Source organism: Loxodonta africana, chromosome 14 (genome assembly GCF_030014295.1).
Source record: "Loxodonta africana isolate mLoxAfr1 chromosome 14, mLoxAfr1.hap2, whole genome shotgun sequence".
NCBI lineage: Eukaryota > Metazoa > Chordata > Mammalia > Proboscidea > Elephantidae > Loxodonta > Loxodonta africana.
In genome coordinates this window covers 24703873-24727745 of record NC_087355.1, presented here as the reverse complement: position 1 = coordinate 24727745, position 23873 = coordinate 24703873, and the positions used below count along the sequence as shown (strand labels likewise).

Sequence of the window (23873 nt, the reverse complement as noted above, 5' to 3'; positions counted from 1 at the left end):
GACAGCAATCAGAAATTCAGAAGATTAACAATAAAATTACAGAATTAGACAATTCAATGGAAAGTCAGAGGAGCAGAATTGAGCAAGTAGAAGCTAGAATTTCTGAATTTGAAGATAAATCGCTTGGCACTAATATACTTGAAGAAAAATCAGGTAAAAGAATTTTAAAAAATGAAGAAACCTTAAGAATCATGTGGGACTCTATCAAGAGAAATAACCTATGAGTGATTGGAGTACCAGAACAGGGAGGGATAACAGAAAATATAGAGAAAATTGTTGAAGATTTGTTGGCAGAAAACTTCCCTAATATTGTGAAAGATGAGAAGATATCTATCCAAGATGCTCATCGAACTCCACATAAGGTAGATATTAAAAGAAAGTCACCAAGACATATTATAATAAAACGCACCAAAACCAAAGATAAAGAGAGAATTATAAGAGCAGCGAGGGATAAACGAAAAGTCACCTACAAAGGAGAACCAATAAGAATAAACTCAGACTACTCGGCAGAAACCATGCAGGCAAGAAGGCAATGGGATGACATATTTAAAAAATTGAAGAAAAAAAATTGCTTGCCAAGAATTATATATCCATCTAAACTGTCTCTTAAATATGAAGGTGAAATTAAGACATGTCCAGATAAAAACAAGTTTAGGGAATTCGTAAAAACCAAACCAAAACTACAAGAAATACTAAAGGGAGTTCTTTGGTCAGAAAATCAATAATATCAGGTATCAACCCAAGACTAGAACACTGGGCAGAGCAACCAGAAGTCAACCCAGACAGGGAAATCCAAAAAAAAGCAAAGCAAGATTATAAAAAAAAAAGCCCAAAACAAGGTAACAGCGATGTTATTATATATGACAACATTAAAATAATAAAGAGGGACTAAGAAATGTAATCATACACCTTCAATATGGAGAGGAAGATACGGCGATACAAAGAAATAAAAGTTAGTTTTAAATTTAGAAAAATAGGGGTAAATAATAAGGTAACCACAAAGGAGACAAACTATTCTACTCATCAAAATAAAATACAAGGGAAACATACAGACTCAGCAGAAACAAAATCAACAACAACAAATATGAGGAAAGGGCAATATATAAAGAAAATCTACTCAGCACATAAAATCAAGTGGGAAAAAGAAACTGTCAACACACAAAAAAAGACATCAAAATGATAGCACTAAATTCATACCTATCCATAATTACCCTGAATGTAAATCGACTAAATGCACCAATAAAGAGACAGAGTGGCAGAATGGATTAGAAAACAAGATCCATTTATATGCTGCCTACAAGAGACACACCTTAGACTTAGAGACACAAACAAACTAAAACTCAAAGGATGGAAAAAATACATCAAGCAAACAACAATCAAAAAAGAGCAGGAGTGGCAATATTAATTTCTGACAAAATAGACTTTAAAGTTAAATCCATCAGAAAGGATAAGGAAGGACACTATATAATGATTAAAGGGACAACACACCAAGAAGATATAACCATATTAAATATTTATGCACCCAATGACAGGGCTGCAATATACATAAAACAAACTCTATCAGCATTGAAAAGTGAGATAGACAGCTCCGCAATACTAGGACGAGACTTCAACACACCACTTTCGGTGAAGGACAGGACATCCAGAAAGAAGCTCAATAAAGACACGGAAGATCTAAATGCCACAATCAACCAACTTGACCTCGTAGACACATACAGAACACTCCACCCAAAAGCAACCAACTATACTTTCTTTTCTAGTGCACATGGAACATTCTCTAGAATAGACCACATATTAGGTCATAAAGCAAGCCTTAGCAGAATCCAAAATATTGAAATATTACAAAGCATCTTCTCTGACCGTAAGGCCATAAAAGTGGAAACCAATAACAGGAAAAGCAGGAAAAAGAAATCAAACACTTGGGAACTGAACAATACCCTGCTCAAAAAAAGACTGGATTATAGAAGACATGAAGGATGGAATAAAGAAATTCAGAGAATCCAATAAGAATGAAAACACTCCCTATCAGAACCTTTGGGACACAGCAAAAGCTGTGCTCAGAGGCCAACTTATATCAATAAATGCACACATCCAAAAAGAAGAAAGGGCCAAAATCAAAGAATTATCCCTACAACTTGAACAAATAGAAAGAGAGCAACAAAAGAAACCCACAGGCACCAGAAGAAAACAAATAATAAAAATTAGAGCTGAACTAAATGAAATAGAAAACAGAAAAACAATTCAAAGAATTAACAAGACCAAAAACTGATTTTTTGAAAAAAATCAACAAAATTGATAAACCACTGGCCAAACTGACAAAAGAAAAACAGGAGAGGAAGCAAATAACCCAAATAAGAAATGAGACAGGCAATATTACAACAGACCCAACTGAAATTAAAAGAATCATATCAGATTACTATGAAAAGCTATACTCAAACAAATTTGAAAACCTAGAAGAAATGGATGAATTCCTAGAAACACACTACCTACCTAAACTAACACAAACAGAGGTAGAACAACTAAATAGACCCATAACAAAAGAAGAGATTGAAAAGGTAAACGAAAAACTCCCAACAAAAAAAAGCCCTGGCCCACACGGCTTCACTGCAGAGTTCTACCAAACTTTCAGAGAAGAGTTAACACCACTACTACTAAAGGCATTTCAGAGCATAGAAAAGGAAGGACTACTACCAAACTCATTCTATGAAGCCACCATCTCCCTGATACCAAAACCAGGTAAAGACACCACAAGAAAAGAAAATTATAGACCTATATCCCTCATGAATGTAGATGCAAAGATCCTCAACAAAATTCTAGCCAATAGAATTAAAGAGCATATCAAAAAAATAATTCACCATGACCAAGTGGGATTCATACCAGGTATGCAGGGATGGTTCAACATTAGAAAAACAATTAATGTAACCCACCACATAAATAAAACAAAAAACAAGAATCACATGATTTTATCAATTGATGCAGAAAAAGCATTTGACAAAGTTAAACACTCATTCATGATAAAAACTCTCAGCAAAATAGCAATAGAAGGAAAATTCCTCAACATAATAAAAGGCATCTTTATACAAAGCCAACAGCCAACATCACCCTAAATGGAGAGAACCTGAAAACATTCCTACTGAGATCAGGAACCAGACAAGGATGCCCTTTATCACCGCTCTTATTCCACATTGTGCTGGAAGTCCTAGCCAGAGCAATTCGGCTAGATAAAGAAATAAAGGGCATCCACATTGGCAAGGAAGAAGCAAAAGTATCTCTATTTGCAGATAACATGATCTTATACACAGAAAACTCTAAGGAATCCTCCAAAAACCTACTGAAACTAATAGAAGAGTTCAGCAGAGTATTCGGATACAAGATAAACATACAAAAATCAGCTGGACTCCTCTACACCAACAAAAAGAACATCCAAGAGGAAATCACCAAATCAACGCCATTTACAGCAGCCCCCAAGAAGATAAAATACTTAGGAATAAATCTTACCAGAGATGTAAAAGACTTATACAAAAAAAACTACAGTACACTTCTACAAGAAACCAAAAGAGACTTACATAAGTGGAGAAACATACCTTGCTCATGGATAGGAAGACTTAACATTATAAAAATGTCTATTCTACCAAAAGCGATCTATACATTTAATGCAATTCTGATCCAAATCCCAACGAGATTCTTTAATGAGATGGAGAAACAAATTACCAACTTCATATGGAAGGGAAAGAGGCCCTGGATAAATAAGGCATTGCTGAAAAAGAACAAAGTGGGAGGCCTTACTTTACCTGATTTTAGAACCTATTATACCTCCACGGTAGTCAAAATAGCCTGGTACTGGTACAACAACAGATCCATGGACCAATGGAACAGAATTGAGAATCCAGATATAAATCCATCCACATATAAGCAGTTGATATTTGACGAAGGCCCCAAAAGAGTTAAATGGGGAAAAGACAGTCTTTTTAACAAATGGTGCTGGCATAACTGGATATCCATCTGCCAAAAACAAGACCCATACCTCACTCCATGCACAAAAACTAACTCAAAATGGATCAAAGACCTAAGTATAAAATCTAAAACGATAAAGATCACGGAAGAAAAAATACGGACAACGTTAGGAGCCCTAATACATGGCATAAACAGTATATAAAACATTATAAAGAATGTAGAAGAAAAACTAGATAACTGGGAGCTCCTAAAAATCAAACACCTATGCTCATCCAAAGATTTCACCAAAAGAGTAAAAAGACTACCTGCAGACTGAGAAAAAGTTTTTAGCTATGACGTTTCTGATCAGCGCCTGATCTCTAAAATCTACATGATACTGCAAAATCTCAACTGCAAAAAGACCAAGAACCCAATTAAAAAATGGGCAAAAGATATGAATAGACACTTCACTAAAGAAGACATTCAGGTAGCTAACAGATACATGAGGAAATGTTCACAATCATGAGCCATTAGAGAAATGTAGATCAATACTACAATGAGATTTCATCTCACTCCAACAAGGCTGGCATTAATCCAAAAAACACAAAATAATAAATGTTTGGAGAGGCTGTGGAGAGATTGGAACACTTATACACTGCTGGTAGTAATGTAAAATGGTACAACCACTTTGGAAATCGATTTGGCACTTCCTTAAAAAGCTAGAAATAGAACTACCATACGATCCAGCAATCCCACTTCTTGGAATATATCCTAGAGAAATAACAGCCTTTACATGAACAATAAGTGTGTGCCCATGTTTGTTGCAGCACTGTTTACAATAGCAGGGAGATGGAGGCAGCCAGAGTGCCCATCGACAGATGAATGGATGGATGGATTGTGGTATATCCACACGATGGAACTCTATGCGTCGGTGAAGAACAATGAGGAGTCTGTGGGGCATTTCATGGCATGGAGGAACCTGGAGGGCATTGTGCTGGGTGGGATTGGTCGGTTGCAGGAGGACAGGTGTTTTATAGGACCACTATTGTAAAAGCTTGGGAAATAGTTTAAACTGAGAGGGGAACATTCTTTTGTGGTGGCGGGGGCGGGGGAGGGTGGGTGAGGGGCGTTCGCTGATTGGATTGTGGATAGGAACTGCTTTGGGTAAGGGGAGGGATAGCATGCAGTGCAGGGGAGGTCAGCATAATTGGACTGAACCAGGAGCAGGGAAGTTTCCTGAATGAGCTGAGTGCTTCGAGGGCCAGCGTAGCAGGGGCAGGGGTCTGGGGACCATGGTTTCAGGGGACATCTAAGTCAACTGGCATAATAAAATCTATTAAGAATGCATTCTGCATCCCACTTTGAAGAGTGGCGTCTGGGGTCTTAAATGCTGGCAAGCAGCCATCTAAGATGCATCAGTTGGTCTCAACCCACCCGGATCAAAGGAGAATGAAGAACACCAAGGACACAAGGTGATTGCAGGCCCGGGAGACAGAGGGGGCCACGGGAACCAGAGACTGTATCATCCTGAGACTGGAGGAACTCGATGGTGCCCGGCTGCAACCGATGGCTACCCTGACAGGGAACACAACAGAGAACCCCTGGGGGAGCAGAAGAGCATGGGATGCAGACCCCAAATTCTCATATGACCAGACTTAATGGTCTGACTGAGACTGGAGGGACCCCTGTGGTCGTGGGCCCCAGACCTTCTGTTGGCCCAGGACGGGAGCCATTCCCAAGGCCAGCTCTTCGGACACGGACTGGACTGGACAGTGGGTTGGAGGGGGATGTTGGTGGGGAGTGAGCTTCTTGGAACAGTGGACACTTGAGACTATGTTGGCACCTCCTGCCTGGAGGGGAGATGAGAGAGGGTGGAGGGGGTTAGAAGCTGGCGAAATGGACATGAAAAGAGAGAGTGGACGGAGAGAGCGGGCTGTCTCATTAGGGGGAGAGTAACTGGGAGTGTGTAGCAAGGTGTATATGGGTTTTTGTGTGAGAGAATGACTTGATTTGTAAACTTTCACTTAAAGCACAACAGAAATTATTTTAAAAAAAAGTGAAGAATTTCAGGACAGCAGTCACAGAGCATTAAACCCAAGTGTGGGGCCCTTCTGAGTATGGGGCCTTGTGTGACTGCACTGGTCAAATGCCCCTGAAGCCAACCCTGTCGACTTAGTGAGAGGGATAGAGATGGGTGAGACTGGAGGGCCTGAGAAAGAAACAAGGGTAACTCCCAGGTTTCTACTTTGAGAGACTGCCCAACTGCTTGGTTGAGTGGGAAGAAAGCACTCTAACTTCTTCTGTAAAGGATACTTTTTTTCAATTGTTTTATCTCTCTTGGAAAGTTCATATTTTTGTCACTTATCCCATTCTGTTCTTAGAGGCATTTCAGGAAAACAAGAGGGAACCAAGGCAGGACCAGGGAAAAGGAGAACTGAACAATTTCTTATGCCATTCCCTGCTCTTCCCAAAGTGCATCCTTATGGTTCACTTGTGGTCCAGTCCAGTTCTCCTGATAACTATGAGGGATGCAAGACGTAGGCCTCAGATGGCCTCAAAATGGGCATTTGCTGGCAAGTTATCCATACATACAGGAGCAACATGTAGTAAAGAGAGGTAGTTAGGTGGAGTTTGAGATCTTGGAAGGAGGACTAACAGGCTTGGTAAGTTTTAGAGGCCTTTGATATATTCATAAATGTAGGAGGGAGTAGTGGTTCAGTGGTAAAATTCTTGCCTTCCATGTGGGAGACCCAGGTTCAATTACTGGCCGATACACTTCAAGTGCAGCCGCCACCCATCTGTCACTTGAGACTTGTGTGTTGCTATGATCCTAAGACAGACTAGGAAGAAAGGCCTGGCAATCCACTCCCAAAAAATCAGCCAATGAAAACCCTATAGATCACAATGGTCCAGTCTTGTTGTGCATGGGGTCACCATGAGCTGGGGACCAACTCAATGGCAGTTAGCAATAATGACATTCATAAATGTGGTTTTGAAGGGAAAAAAATATATATATGTGTGTAAGAAGTGATAAGATTATGTGTGATTTTTATTTGTTCGTATTTCCTAATATTATATCCTAAAGATGCATTACTTTTGTAACAACAAAAAAAGGACAGTTATTTTTAAAATAGCAAGGTATGGTATTTCCAAGTTTGTCTCCCAAATATCAGGGGTCTTTTGGTACAGTACATCAATGATTCTTAAATAGGAATGTCACCTGGACATTTTCTCCTAAGCTCTGGGCCCACATACAACTCTCCACTGAACATATTTATTTGAATGTCTCAATATTACGTTGAACTCAACGTGCCTAATCTCAGAGAATGGTGCTTCGATACATCCAGTCACCGTCCCTTAAGTGGTTCTTGTTTTAATCTAGTCCTTGCCTGTCAAATCCAATTACTCAACATGTCCACCAATTCTATCTCCCAATATACTCTCCTCCTTCCTCCCTTCTACTCCCAGGGCCACCATCTTAGTTCAGTTCTCTCAGTCTCTCACACAGCCTCCTCACTATTCTCCTCCTTCCTCCCCAGTTTCCTGCCTCAGCCCACCCTGCCTCTTTTTATATGAACACTAACCCAAAACCAAACCCACTGCCGTGGAGTCCATCGAACAAAAAGCAACCCTATAGGGCAGAGTAGAACTGCTCCATAGGGTTTCCAAGGCTATAAATCTTTATGGGGAGCCATGGTGGCACAGTGGTAAAGAGCTTGGCTGCTAACCAACAAAAAGACTGGCAGTTTGAATTCACCAGCTGCTCCCTGGAAACCCTATGGAGCAGTTCTACACTGTTCTATAGGGTCACTATAAGTCAGAATCGACCAGAGGGCAACAGGTCTGGGTGGTTCTTTTTGGAAATCTTTACAGCAGCAGACTGCCACATCTTTGTCCTGTGGAGTAGCTGGTGGGTTCAAGCTGCCAATCTTTCGGTTAGCAACCCAGTGCTTTAACCACTCGGTTAACAGGGCTTGTTGGTAAGGACGACAACCAAAAAAACCAAACCCGTTGCCATGGAGTCGATTCCCAGTCATAGCGACCGTACAGAACAGAGTAGAACTCCCCCATAGGGTTTCCAAGAAGCAGCTGGTAGATTTGAATTGCCAACCTTTTGGTTAGCAGCCGAGCTCTTAACCACCGCGACACCAGGGCTCCGCTATGAACACTAGTTATCAGTAAAAAATAGAAATCTCACTTGGCCCTCCCTGCCCACTGGCTACAGGAGGGATCCCAAGGTTTTGCAGCAAAACTCACATGCTTGTCCCTGCTCCCTTTTCTAAGCTCGTCTCCAGCAATTTCCCACAAGCACATTCTGCTCCAGCTACAAAAAAAAAAAATACCCTCCAAATAAACCATGCTCTTTCATGACTAGATGGTTGTGCATATACTGTTTCCTCTCACGGGAATGCCCTTCCTCCTCACTCTCTGTCTGATGTTCTCAGATTCAAGGCTGTAATAAAATACCCTCTGCAGTCTTATCTGAGTTTTCCTGTCAGTCAGTTGATAACTACGTAATTAAAAGGGACGATGGTGCTTGGTGGTAGAATTCTCACCTTCTATTTATGCAGGAGATCCAGATTCAATTTCCAGCCAATGCGCCTCATGCGCAGCCACCGCCCCCTGTCAGTGGAAGCTTGCGTGTTGCTATGATGTTAAACAGGTTTCAGCAGAGCTACCAGACAAAGACAGACTAGAAAGAAAGGCCTGGCAATCTATTTCTGAAAATCAGCCAGTGAAAGCCCTTTGTATCACAACTAATCAGATCTGCAATTGATCATGGGGATAGTGCAGGACCGGGCACTCTTTTCTTCCATTGTGCATGGGGTCACCATGAGTCAGGGGTGACTCCGTGGCAGCTAACAACATGTTATTACTCATAACAGTAAAAAGAATCAGAAGGAAATTAAATGTCCAGTAGGAGAATGGTTAAGTAAACCAGAACATACTCGTTAAATGAAATAGGGAAGATAAAAATGAAGGTTAATAAAATATAAAGCAACACAAATATGCTTAATAGTTAACCAAATCTATTGACTGTTCTGAACAGGGACACGATAGAAGAACTTGGATAGAATGGAAGAAAAATGTAGAACAAGACTCAAATTCCTAAAAAAGGCCAGACTTACTGGACCGATAGACACTAGAAGAACCCCTGAGACTATCACCCTAAGATACCCTTTGAACTTAGAACTGAAGCTATTTCTGGAGGTCACCTTTCAGCCAAATAAAAGATTGGCTTATAAAATAAACAATACTACCCATGAGTAATGCCCTCCCTTAAACAGTCAACTGTATGAGATCAAACTGTCAACATTTATCCAAAAGCAAAGATGAGAAGGCAAGAAGGAGAGGGGAAACTAAATTGATGGAAACAAAACAAACAGATGGAAATAATGAGAATGTTGACACATTGTGAAAATTGTATCCAATGGCGTGGAACACAATAAATTTTTTTAAATAGTTAACCAATAAAGCAAGATTCAAAAATAGATTATTTAGAAAGATTTTTAAAATATTGGTAAAAAAAATTAAGTGAAAAAAGTCAAGGTGTGGGATAGAGTGTAAAACATGCTAACTCCTCTGTAAAAAGTGGGGGAAAATAAGGCTTTGTACCCATATTTACTACATATGCATAAAGAAACTCTGGAAAGATATCTTAACAACTACTGACAAAGGCTGGATATTAGGCAGACGAGAGGAAGAAGATGTTACACTGTGCACTGTTTATGCTCCGATTTTTAACCACATGGATTAGCTCTTCAAATAATTAAACAAATTAATTTTTTTTAATTGTAGTATAGTATATTTATAACTACATAAACAATATTTATACATAAAACATACCAAAAGGTTTTAGAAGGAAATATACCAAAATGGTTTTAGAAATATGATTCTATGACTTTTTATGGCCTACAGTTTCCAGCTTTTGGTAATGTGATAGTATGATATTTATAATCTTTTTAAACTATTTAAAATTACTAGTTTCAAAATTATTTAAGACTTTAAACCAAAAATATCCCCTGAAGTCTTCCTAAAACCAAGCAATAGTTTAGCTTAACCAGTAAAGAATATCTGCCTTGGGCATTATCCTCTTAAGATCTATTGACAATAGTAATTGGAAAGATTAGATAGAAACCTTAGGGGGCAGCGAGTTTGTATTAAGGGGGGAAAATAACTCAGAAAAGAAGGGTGAGAATGGTTGCACAACTTGAAGAATGTAATCAATGTCAATGAATTTTACGTGTATGTCATGGATTGAACTGTGTCCCCCCAAAATATGTGTCAACTTGTTTAGGCCATGATTCCCAGTATTGTGTGATAGTCTTCCATTTTGTGATTGTAAGTTTATGTTAAAGACAATTAGGGTGGGATTGTAACACCCTTACTAAGGTCACATCCCTGATCCAGTGTAAAGGAAGGTTCACTGGAGTATGGCCTGCACCACCTTTTATCTTACAAAAGATAAAAGGAAAGGGAAGAGAGCAGAGAGGGAAGACCTCATACCACCAAGAAAGAAGCACCAGGAGCACAATGAGTCCTTTGGACCAAGAGTTCCTGTGAGGAGAAGCTCCTCGTCTAGGGGAAAATTGATGAGAAGGACCATCCTCCAGAGCCAACAAAGAGAGGAAGCCTTGCCCTGGAGCTGACACCCTGAATTTAGACTTCTGGCCTACTAGACTGTGAGAAAATAAATTACTCTTTATTAAAGCCATCCACTTGCGGTATTTCTGTTATACCGGCACTAGATAACTGAGACAATGTAGAAACTTGAATTGGTATATGTTTTTGCTGTATACAGTCTCAACAAAAACAAAAAATAAAATAAATTATTTTTTTAATAGAAAAAGTATATTTAAGAAAAAAATTCATGGGTCTGGAACAAGTGATCTTTAAAGTCCTAAACTCTGAAATTTTATGATTCTGTGGGAATAATTACAATGTGGAGTGAAAAAAATGGGAAGTTGTTGGAAGAAACCAATATACCTGCATAGAAATATTTGGTGAGTTTTAATAAAAAGTAATTAATGTAATATTTAGAAAAAGAGACCTATAAGCAAGGGTAAATGTAAAATACTAATCTGAACAATATAAAAAATTTAATATCCCTTCAAACACACTCAAATAAGTGTCATCTTAATAACAACTTAATAACATAATTGTAAAATATTGTATAAGCTGCTGAAAGTCCTAAAAACTTTGGTTGGAATGAAGAATTATTATCAGAAAAGGAACTTCACATTTTCAGTGTATTTAAATTTCATAACATTCTCTTAAGGAATTACGTTACGTTTGAAGAGTAACATGAATGCTTACCTCCCTTCAGAGCTCTGCAAAAAGAATAATCATCCTCAGATCCTCGACAAACAACTTCTTTGCGCTTTGGTAAGCTTATGGAGTTGAAAGATATGTAGAGATTGAAATACAATTTTTTTATGTCTCTCCCTCAAAAAGAAAAAAAAAAGTTCCATTAGCCCCTCAAATAAGAGATTTTTTTATGCATAATACTAATATGTATTGGAATCGACTCGACGGCACTGGATTTTATTGTACACTTAAAATGTGCCATGTGTAAGGGTAAATATAAACTGAAAAGAAGAAAAAATATTAATTTTCCCTGATGCACAAAAGGAAAGAAGTCTCCCCTTCCCCTTCCCTTTTCCTTAGAGCATTTACTTCAGAAATCTTGTAATCGTAAATTTTTTCTTTGCCTCTTTTGGGGAATCCTCTTGAAAGAGTTAAATAAGCTTCTTGCCAGTTGTACAATCCAGGAGTGTTTCCTCAAGACCTGGGAGCCATCTCTTTAAAATGTAATCAGTGAGAAAGACAGCTTTCCTATCTCCCAGTCTCTGTGAGAGGGTCAGTTGCACTCCAAGCTGTAAAACCACCTCCCTTCGTAAAGGTATGAAGAGTTTTTTTTTGTTTTTTTTTTTTTTTTTATGGGTAAAAGCAATTAACAAACACTGGAGGCTTCCCCAACAACCAGGTGTATTTAAGGTAAACAATGTTTAGCAAATGGTGCTATCAAGTCCCTTTATCTCAGGACTAGGTTTTGGTTGAAGAGTCCGTGGATAGCACAAAAGATTAAGCACTCAACTACTAACTGAGCAGTTGATGGTTTGAACGCACGCAGAGATACCTCAGAAGAAATACCTGGTAATTTGCTTCCGAAAGGTCATAGCCTTGAAAATCTTATGGAGCGCATTTCTACTCTGCGATACATAAGTTACCATGAGTCAGAATCAACTCATTTACCTGGGGAACATCTATGAAATGGGTTGCATCTACTTGGCTGTATAAAGGGTGATATTTCTTTCTGTCTTTGCAATCTCTTTAGCAGATTTTCTGTGATGCATCACACTCTGGTTCGATACTTACTCAATAATTGTTTTCAGTCTCTTCTGCTTTTGTGGAGAGATTTTCTGGGTTGGGAACAGATTTGGTTTTTAGCTGTAGAAGCAGAAGGAAGAAAGAAGAGAGAAGAAGCAAAGAGAGGAGGCAGGGAACCTCCTGAAAGAACTATAATTCGAGTCAAGAACTGTTACAGTGAAGACAGTGAAAAGCCCGGAAGGGGTCTGGAGGCAGAGGCAGTAGTGACAGCGGAAACCTGGGGCTAGGAATGCAGCGAAGAGAGCTGAACGAAACTGCTACACTGGCTATGACCTGGGTCAGTTAGCAAGGGAGAGTCCGACAGCAGGGAAGCCAAAGGCAGAGAGACCTGTCCTGAGAGACCTGAGAGGAGACTTATCCTCAGCGGGTTTAGAGAAGGCCTGCACCACTGAGAGCGGGTGTGAATGGCAGAGAGAACGGCCTGCTTGCTTGCACAGCCAAGACAAGCTGAGAAAGTTGTCCCGCACTGAAGAAGGGAGACCTGTGCTTTCTCCTTCAGGGGAGCCTTCCAGGCTTTGCCTACATGCTTCCTGATCCTGATCCTGGGTTACTGTATCCTGTTACTTCCTTAATAAACTACTGAACTCTAAGTATGGTATATAGCTCTATGTGGCCATTGCAACAAATTATCAAACCCAGGAGAAGTAGAGACTGCCATGGGGAGGACAGCTAGTGTCAGAATTGGTAAAAAGTTTGGAGAGTGGAGGTATGTCTGACCTCCACCTCACAGGAATCGGCTTTGTGCTGATGGCAATTTTCATTATTCCCCCTGAAGTTAGACAAGTTCTGTCTCTACTCACACCATTTTACAACATTCTCCCTGGCTTTAAGTACCACATACGGTGTGTTATAGATTGAGTTGTTTCCTTCAAAACTTTATGTTGAAGTCCTAACTCCTGGTACCTGTGCATGTGACCTTGTTTGGAAGTAGAGTCTTTGAAGATGTTATCTATTAACGTGAGATCATATTGGAGTAGGGTGGGTCTGATTCATTCTGAGTTGTGTCTTATAAAAGAGAAGAGTTACAGACAGAGAAAGGAGAGCCATGTGAAGATGCACCTACAAGCCAAGGAACTCCTGGGGCTACCAGAAGCTGGGAGAGACAAGACAGGATCTTCCCCTAAAGCCATCAGAGGAAACATGGTCCTGCCAACACTCTGAATTCTGACTACTAGCCTCCAGAACTGTGGGACAATAAATTTATGTTCTTATAAGCCACCTAGTTTGTGGCATTTTCATATGGCAGCCCTAGGTAACTAATTAAAAAAAAGGTAACTAACATGGTGATAATTTCCAAAGTCCTTTAGTCCTGATTTTCTCCTGATCATCTGTCCCATTTGTCATTCAACATCTCTACACAATGTTGTTCAATTACCTTACCCAGCATTTCCAAAACTGATTTCCTCCTCTTCATCACAAATCTGCAGGTCTTCATTACTCTGAACCTGAAGTACTACGAAAGTTCCTAACTTGTCTCCACTTCTCTACCTTCAGGGTGGAGTGTGGAGAAGAAGTCATGGGGTCTATTTCAAACAGTAGTCCCATGGCCCACCCCACAACTTCTGCCTGAACTTCTCTGAAAGTATAGAAGTTGAAGGAACTGTTTTCACAAAGAATTTCTTGACACATAGGGTCCCAAGACAGCACTGTGGTGGTGTCCATCTGATGCATGACAAGGGACCTTCTTTCCATTTTTCATGAAGCTCAAATATAGTTAAGTACATTTTAAATTATATAAAGTGTTTCAAACGTGGCAGGCCAACTCTAAGGTGGCCCGCATTGACCCCTGCCTCTTGGTATTCAAAATGTACAATCCACTCTTCTTGAGGGTGGTCTGGACATTAGTAGCTTGCTTCCAACCAATAGAATATGGCAAAGGTAATAGAAGGTCTCTTCCGTGATTAGGCTACGTAAAATAATTATTTCCATCTTGCTAACAGACTCTCTCTCTTGCTGGCTTTAATGAAGCAAGCAGCCATGTTGGAAAGGCCCACATGGTAAGGAACTGAGTGAGGGTTGGCTAACAACCAGCAAGGAACTGGATTCTGCCAACAACCACATAAGCATAAAAGCAAATCATTCCCCAGTTGAGCATCCAGAAGAGACCCCAGCCCTGCGCAACACCTTGATTACAGTAGTGGGAGACCCTGAAGCAGATCCATCTGGGCCAGCCCCAGACTACTGACCTACAGAAATTAAGAGATAATAAATGTCTTGTTTTATGCCATTAAGATTCTGATAATTTGCTACCTAACAATAAATAACTATTACAAGTACTTTTGGAACAGAATTATCGCGAATATTTCTTGAACTCTTTTAGGTGATCTACAAAATCAAAAATTGGACTTACTTGGAACGTAGTAAACATGCAAATGTCCTTTGCTTGCCTTCAATGTTATACAGGGTGTAAGATTCAGTAAAATAGGGTATTTCAGGTTATCTAAATAAGATAAAGATAATGTCAATAAATCATTATAAAGCATTTCTAATAAGCACAGTATTCTGAATATCAGTCCCCAAAAGACACCTTTAGTGACTATAATGAGAAAAATTAAAAATGGTTAAAAATATCTCTCCAAAACATATTTTAATAGAATTGCTTGCTTCATTTTGGGACATTTAACCTATCTTTTTCTCCACTGAAGGAGTCACAGTAACACAGTGATTAAGCTCTCAGCTGCTAACCAAAAGGTCAGTGATTCTAACCCACCAGCCACTCCATGGAAGAAAGACATGGCAGTTTACTTCCATAAAGACTTACAGCCTTGGAAACCCTATGGGGCAGTTCTACTCTGTTCTGTAGCGCTACAGTGAGTTGGAATCAATCCAATGACAATGGTTTTGGTTTGATTCCTCCACTGCACCCCTTTTCTCCACTCTTTTTTACCTTTCTTGTATGTTCCATTGGTCCAAAATAGAAAATACACATTGAATAATCAGAGATCCAGTTGGAATATATGGCCTTGGTGATAGAAGTGATGCCAGAGATTGAATGATAGAATTTTGCAAGACCAAGGACTTCTTCATTACAAATACATTTTTCAACAACATAAACAGTGACTATACACATGGACCTCGACAGATGGAACATACTGGAACCAAATCAACTACATCTGTGTAAAGAGACAATGGAAAAGCTCAATATCATTGGTTAGAACAAGGCCAGGGGCTGACTGAAACAGACCATCAATTGCTCATATGCAACTTCAAGGTGAAGCTGAAGAAAATTAGAACGAGTCCACAAAAGCCAAAGTACGACCTTAAGTATATCCCACCTGAATTTAGAGATCATTTCAAGAATAGATTTGACCCATTGAACACTAATGACAGAAGACCAGACGAGTTGTAGAATGACAACAAGGACATCATACATAAAGAAAGCAAGAGGTCATAAAAAGATAGGGAAGAAAGAAAAGACCAAAATGGATGTCAGAAGAGACTCTGAAACTTGCTCTTGAATGTCAAGTAGCTAAAGCTAAAGGAAGACATGATGAAGTAAAAGAGCTAAACAGAGGACTTCAAAGGGTGGCTCAAGAAAACAAAGTATTATAACATGTGCCAACACCTGGAGTTAGAAAACCAAAGGGAAGAACACACTTGGCATTTCTCAAGCTGGAAGAACTGAAGAAAAAACTCAAGCCTCAAGTTGAAACACTGAAGTATTCTACAGGGAAAATATTACACTACCCAAGAAGCATCAAAAGCAGATGGAAAGAATACACAGTCACTGTAACAAAAAGAATTGGTCGATGTTCAACCATTTCAAGAGGTAGCATATGATAAGGAACTGATGGTACTGAAGGAAGAGGTCCAAGCTGCACTGAAGGCATTGGCGAAAAACAAGGTTCCAGAAATTGACAGAATACCAATCGAGATGTTTCAACAAACCGATGCAGTGCTGGAATCGCTCACTTGTCTATGCCACTAAATTTGGAAGATAGTTATCTGGCGAAACAACTGGAAGAGATCCATATTTGTGCCCATTCCAAAGAAAGGTGATCCAACAGAATGTGGAAATTATCAAACAATATCATTAATATCACATGCAAGTAAAATTTTGCTGAAGATCATTCAAAAATGGCTGCAACAGTATGTTGACATGGAACTGCCAGAAATTCAAGCTGGATTCAGAAGAGGATGTGGAACCAGGGATATCATTGCTGATGTCAGATGGATCCTGGCTGAAAGCAGAGAATACCAGAAGGATGTTTACCTGTGTTTTATTGACTATGCAAAGCATTCGACTGTGTGGATCATAACAAATTATGGATAACATTGCAAAGAATGTGAATTCCAAAACAATTGTGCTCATGAGGAACCTGTATGTAAATTAAGATGCAGTTGTTCGAACAGGACAAGGGGATGCTGTGTGGTTTAAAGTCGGGAGAGGTGTGTGTCGGAGTTATATCCTTTTGCAATACCTGTTCAATCTGTATGCTGAGCAGATAATCTGAGAGGCTGAACTGTATGAAGAAGAATGGGGCATCAGGATTGGAGGAAGACTCATTAACAACCTGAGTTATGCAGATGAGACTACCTTGCTTTCTGAAAGTGAGGAGAACTTGAAGCACTTACTAATGAAGATTAAAGACTACAGCCTTCAGTATGGATTACACCTCAGTATAAAGAAGACAAAAATCCTCACAACTGGACCAATAAGCCACATTGTGATGAATGGAGAAAAGATTGAAGTTGTCAAGGATTTCATTTTACTTGGATCCACAATCAACACCCATGGTAGCAGCAGTCAGGAAATCAAGAGATGCGCTGAATTGGTCAAAAGACCTGCAAAAGACCTCTCTAAAGTTTTTAAAAGCAAAGATGTCAACTTGAAGACTAAGGTGTGCCTGACTCAAGCCATGGTGTTTTCAATTGCCTCATACGCATGTGAAAACTGGACAACGAATTAGGGAGACCGAAGAAAAATCGATGTCTTGAATCCTGGTATTGGTGAAGAATATTGAATATACTGTGGACTGCCAAAAGAACAAACAAATCTGTCTTGGAAGAAGTACAGCCAGAATGTTCCTTAGAAGCCAGGATGGCACGACTACATCTCACATGCTTTGGACATGTTATCAGGAGGGATCAGTCCCCGGAGAAGGATATCATGCTGGTAAAGTAGAAAGTCATCAAAAAAGAGGAAGACCCTCAACAAGATGGATTGACACAGTGGCTGCAACAATGGTCTCAAGCATAACGATCGTGAAGACGGCACAGAATCAGGCAGTGTTCCATTCTCTTGTACAAGGGGTTGCTATGAGTCGGAACCGACTTGATCACTTCATAGTTTATGACCAAAAAAAGTGGGAGGGGGGAGAATAAAAACAAAAACCTTAAATGTCCAAAAGTAATTAAATAAACAAGTTACGGCACACCTATTTATTGAAGTAATATGCAGTCATTAAGAAAGAATTTTTCAGATTTGTCCAGAGGACTAATGGACCACAACTACCACAGCCTCCACCAACCTGAGCCTGGAAGAACTAGATGGTGCCTGGCTACCACCACGGACTGCTCTGACGGGGATCACAATAGAGGGTCCCAGGCAGGGCTGGAGAAAATTTAGAACAAAATTCTAACTCACAAAAGAAGACCAGGCTTACGGGTCTGACAGAGACTGGAGAAAGCCTGAGAGTATGGCACCTGCACACCCTTTTAACTCAGTACTGAAGTGACTCCTGAGGTTCACCCTTCAACCAAAGATTAGACAGGCCTATAAAACAAACAATAATACATGTAGTTCAACCATGTATACGAAAATAAATGGGCACACCAGCCCAGGGGCAAGGACAAGAAGGTAGGAGAGGACAGGAAAACTGGATGAATGGAAATGGGGAACCCAGTGTCAAGAAGGGAGGGTGTTGACATGAAGCAGGGTTGGCAACCAATGTTATACAACAGCATGTGGATGAGTTGTTTAATGGGAAACTGATTTGCTCTGAGAACTTTCACCTAAAACACAATTAACAAAAAAAAGAGAGAATAATTTTAGGATATTTAGTTACACAGATGTTCACGGTGTATTATTAAGTTTTTAAAAGCTGGTCACCCAACCCAAAAACATCCAGTGCCGACGAGTTGATTCCAGCTAACGGCGACCCTATAGGACAGAGTAGAACTGCCTAATAGAGTTTCCAAGGAGTGCCTGGTGGATTTGAACTGCCAACCTTTTGGCTAGCAGCTGTAGCACTTAACCACTACGCCACCCACCCAGAGGCACCTCTGAAAAAAGACCTCACAATCTGCTTCCAAAAGATCACAGCCTTGAAAACCCTACGGAGCAGTTCGACTTTGCACACGTGGGGTTGCTATAAGTTGGAATTGACTCAATGACGACTCATTTGGTTTGGTTTTTTATGGGTGGCCAGTGTTGGGCCAGGCACCAGAATAAATCATGCTGGTGTAGGGATAGGGAGTAGGGAATAGAAGTATAAGACTTGGGCCTTGCGTTAGGAAGCCTGTGATTTTTCTGGGTAGACAAGAACAACACACATAAAATAATTAGACGTAAGATTCAAAACAGTATATGACAATGTACAGCATGTAATTTTAAGTAACATCGTTCATTTGCAGGGGGTAGGGAGCTCATGGAAAATAGTTTTATTACTTTGAAGCTATCATGAATACAGTAAGGTTCTAGTTTTGTTTTATTAAATACAGAAGATGGTGACCAGGTTCTGCAAATGCACAGAACAATAGCCTCCAATTTCTCCTGCAGTCACAAAGATCATCATCGCTAATCCATCATGGCACTTTTTCCCACTGAGCTCAGCCTTGGAATCCTTCTTAACCCAACATTGAAGGCAACTGCAGATGGCACTGGAAATAACACCACTGCCACACTGAGTATGGGCAGTGAATGCTGCCGGATGTCAAGAGGGGAAAAGATGAGCGTTGGCTAGAGTTGAACCATCATAACACCGCATTAATTATAACACCTCTTTAATGGAGTTTTCTTCACATAAATACGTAATTCCTTCTGACAGGAACATCCTTGCCTTCATCAGTTTGGAAACTCCTCCTCCTTCAAAATGTGTTCAACGGAGACATGGTCTCGGGAACATCTAGCTCAACTGGCGTAATATAGTTTATAAAGGAAATGTTCTACATCCTAACTTGGTGAGTAGCTTCTGGGGTCTTAAAAGCTTGTGAGCGGCCATGAAGACACTCCACTGGTCTCACCCTGCCTGGAGCAAGAGAGAATGAAGAAAACCAAAGACACAAGGGAAAGATTAGCCCAAAGGACTAATGGACTACAGCTACCACAGCCTCCACCAGACTGAGTTCAGCACAACTAGATGATGCCCAGCTGCCACCACCGACTGCTCTAACACGGATCCCAATAGAGGGTCCCAGACAGAGCTGGAGGAGAATGTAGAACAAAATCCTAACTCACAAAATTGAGAAGACCAGACTTACTGGTCTGACAGAGACTAGAGAAATTCTGAGAGTATGGTCCCTGGACTGCCTTTTAACTCAGTACTGAAGTCACTACTGAGGTTCACCCTTCAGCCAAAGATGAGACAGGCCCATAAAACAAATCAAGACTAAATGGGTAGACCAGCTCAGGCGCAGGGACAAGAAGGCAGGAGGGGACAGGAAAGCTGGTAACAGAGAACCCAAGGTCGAGAAAGGGAGAGTATTGACATGTCAGGGGAGTGGCAACCAATGTCACAAAACAATATGTGTATTAATTGTTTTATGAGAAACTAATTTGCTCTGTAACCTTCGTCTAAAATACAAAAGAAAAAAAAAATGTGTTCAAATATCATCAGCTCTGGTAGGCCTTCCCTGAATCCTTCACAACTCCCCATCCCCACAGTCACAAACACGCTATCGTTCATAGTACTTGTTCGTTCTTTATTATAATAAATCTTTATTTATAAATCTTTATTATAGTTGTTTTCAAGTCTGTCTTTTTCATAAGAATATAACATGCCTCCAGGGCAGGAAGCATGTCTTATTAATTCTTTCACAGTACTGGGCACAAGGTAGATAATTAAAGTGGGTTCATTCATTTGCATCTGGTATCTGTTGTTGTTAGCTGCCATGGAGTCTGCCCCTGACTCGTGGCAACCCGAATCACAACAGGATCAGACGGTTATGATCCATGGGGTTTACACAGACTAGTTTTTTTGGAAGTAGATCACCAGGCCTTTCTTCCCAGTCCGTCTTATACTGAAAGCTCTACTGACCTGTTCAGCATCATAGCAATGCACAAGCCTCCACTGACAGACGGGTATTGGCTGACCATGAGATGCACTGGCCAGGAATTGAACCCAGGTCACCTGCATGGAAGGCGAGAATTCTACCACTGAACCACCACTGCCCCCAATCTGGCATTTACTAGGTGCCTTTAAACTTTGTTTTAGGCACTAGAGAAACAATAAGCAAGACAGTCGTGGGACCTACCCTTGAGAAATATACTCTCTAGTGAGGAAATAAACTAGGATAATGGGATAAAGCATGAGTGTGTGATGGGGAGGGAGGAGCAGGGAGAAGGTAGAGACAGTTCACCTGTTACTCGGTAAGTGAGTGAGGGGGGAAAAAAACAGGCTTGAAGATGTTGGGGGAAGAGCATTTAAATCAGAAAAACTAGTCGTAGGTGCAAAGGCTCAGAGGTGAGAATGACTTTGATGTGTTCAAGAAAAAAAAAAATGCCAGTGGGAATGGAAAATAATGAGTTGGGGGAGAATCACAGGTACCAGACAGGTAAGCAGGTGGGCAGGTAGTCAGGGCCATAGCATGAGGGGCATGGAGGCCTTGGTATAAAGTTGGGGTTTTTCCCTACTAGCAGTGAAAAGCCACTGGAGGGTTTTAAGCATAGGGGGCCACACTATCTGATTTATGTACATTTTGAAAAGACCACTCTGGCCTCTCTGCGGAGTACGCATTGTATGGAGTCAAGAATTGAAGCAGAGAGAGGCAATTTAAGAGGCTGTTGCAGAAACCAGGAGCCCTGGTGGCACAGTGATCAAGAGTTCAGCAGCTAACGGAAAGGTTGGCAGTTTGAATCCATCAGCTGCTCCTTGAAAACCCTATGGGGCAGTTCTACTCTGTCCTATAGGGTCATTATGTGTCAGAATTGACTCAACAGCAACGGGTTTGGTTTGGTTTTGCAGAAACCAGAGGAGAGATGAAGGTATGATCAATAACAGACATAGATGGATTCTATCAACAACACTCTGGAGATAATGAAAACAGGAATTACTGATAATTGGATGTAGGGGGCTGAGGAAAAGAGATCATTAAAGGAGATGGGGCCTGGCTTGGGGCCTGAGAAATTAGGTGGAAGATGAGATGGAAAAGACTGAGGCAGGAATAGGCTTGAAAAGGTATAGATCAAGAGTTCAAGCTCAAGATGGCTATTAGACCCCTCCACGGCCACAGAGAGCTTGTACAATAAATGAATGAATCCTAGCAATTTGTAGTTATGCCTCCTACTCCACATATATAAAACGAAAGCTAGAGTTTCTGAGGGTACGGACTGTATCTTACTAAACCTTCGCATTCTCAGCATTCCTTAGCATAATGATTAAACATAATGTCCATTCAATAAAAACTTGTTAAACTGAGTTAAATTGAACAGACTTGACCATGCTCCATGATGCAGAGAGAACTTTTGACCGGCCTCCAAGGGTTTGCAAGAAACAGAAGGAAGGGTAAGGATGTTTCAGGTTAGAGGAAATATAAGTACAATAGAGAGGCGGGTAAAGAGGCTGGCCTGCTTGTAGTGGAGGGACATGCCACATCCTAAGATAAACAGGCACAGGAGGGAAGACTAAGGGCAGTGGTGGTTCAGTGGTAGAATTCTTGCCTTCCTTGCGGGAGATCCGGGTTCAATTCCAGCCCGTGCACCTCAAGCACAGCTACCACTCGTCTTATCGGTGGAGGCCTGTGTGTTGCTATGATGCTGAACAGGCTTCAGCGGAGCTTTCAGACTAATACAGAGGAGGAGAAAAAGGCCCGGCGATCTACTTGTGAAAATCAGTCAGTGATAACCCTAGCGATAGCAGCAGTCCAGCCCCTTTGTGCATGAAACCACCATGACTTGAGGACAGCTAACACCAATAAAAGGGATGACCATGCTGATACCTCACATCCAGTCTATCAGCAAATCCTGTCAGCTCCGTGTCCACCATAGTTCCAGAATTTACTCCTTCTTATCACCTCCATCACTATCACTCTGGTCCAAGCCACCATGATCTCTCACCCGGATTACTGCAATAGCCTCCCAAGAAGTCTCCCGCTTCCACTCTTGCCACCTTACAGATTATTATCAACACAGGGACCAGACCAAGCTTCGCCCACAGCAAAAGACGAGTCCTCACCCTGACCTGCAAGGCCCTCATGCCCTTCTCCATTGCTTCTATGACCTCATCTTCTCCTGACCTCTCCTCACTCACTCCACTGCAGGCACCCTGGCCTCCTTGCTATTCTTCCAACACGCCAGAGATGTTCCTGCCTAAGGCCTTTTGGGCTTACTTTTTCCTATGCTCCTTCCCCCCGATTATCATCAGCACGACTCACTTCCTCAACCATTCCTGGTCCTCGCAAATGTTTCCTTCTTGGTGAAACCTTCCCAGACCATCCTAATTCAAAATGCAACCACCATCTCCTCCATCTCTGGACTTGTATGCCCTCCTCTTCTTTATTTTTCTCTCAGTCTTTACCAACATCTGACATGCTGAATATTTTGCTATTATGTAATATTATACAAACTTCACAAGGACATGGACTTTTGTTTTTGTTGTTCACTGTTGTATCCTCCGTGCCTAGAATAGGCAAATACTAGGTGTTCAGTAAATATTGGTTTACATAATTAATCCATTAGTTCCTGGGGTTTATGGGCTATCTACGGAAAAAAAAAAAATCAAAACTGAGTCTGCCTACTCTGGAATGCCGCAAGGCACTGTAGACTGACTCACACACCCACATTTTCAGCCTTTTCAAAGTTGGGGAATCAAAACAGCCAAGTCTTGCCGTTTCTGTATATATATGCCCAGTAGCTTGGCCAAATGGAAATTTACCTCTCCTTTTTAATGGAAATCATCCTCACCCTCAGGATTGAGTAAGGGGTTGCTGTTGTGCTTCCCACGCTGGGTGCCTTTCGGCTGGGCCAGACAGTATTCTCCAAGGTGCAGAAGCAGTGATACGGCCATGGGGATGGCAGCGAGCAGAGGTTTGCTGCAGCCAGGTATTCCATCTGCTCCCGCCATCCCCAGCTCAGCGAGGCAGCAGCAAAGAACCACCAGGATTTCTCCGCGTCAGGCAGAAAATGTAAGATTCTCCTCCAGAAAATCAACTCAAAAGACAAATCGAGTTACGGTTACTAAAGGATTAAAAAAAAAAAAAACCAAACCCGTTGCTGTTGAGTCAATTCCGACTCATAGCGACCCTATAGGACAGAGCAGAACTGCCCCATAGAGTTTCCAAGAGGCGCCTGCCGGATTCGAACTGCCGACTCTTTGATTAGCAGCCGTAGCACTTAACCACTACGCCACCAGGGTTCCCAAAGGACTCAAAGCTAAGTAATAATATGAAGT

At 40.9% G+C, this 23873-nt stretch overlaps 1 protein-coding gene across 5 annotated transcripts in view; it reads right to left on the bottom strand.

Moving 5' to 3' along the window:
* The window catches only part of LY96 (lymphocyte antigen 96), a 32996-nt gene that overhangs the window by 6424 nt on the left and 2699 nt on the right, over window positions 1-23873 (bottom strand). For 3 of the 5 annotated variants that reach the window (XM_023545810.2, XM_064267855.1, XM_064267854.1), the window contains 3 exons: window positions 23387-23632; window positions 14675-14764; window positions 11251-11379 (listed from right to left, as the gene is read on the bottom strand). In XM_023545810.2, coding sequence (XP_023401578.2) covers window positions 11251-11379; window positions 14675-14764; window positions 23387-23546 — 379 coding nt within the window. In that variant the 5' untranslated portion in view covers window positions 23547-23632. Of the gene's footprint in view, window positions 1-11250; window positions 11380-14674; window positions 14765-23386; window positions 23633-23873 lie in introns of those variants that run through there. The other 2 variants (XM_003408350.4, XM_010588357.3) reach the window with 1 other exon arrangement.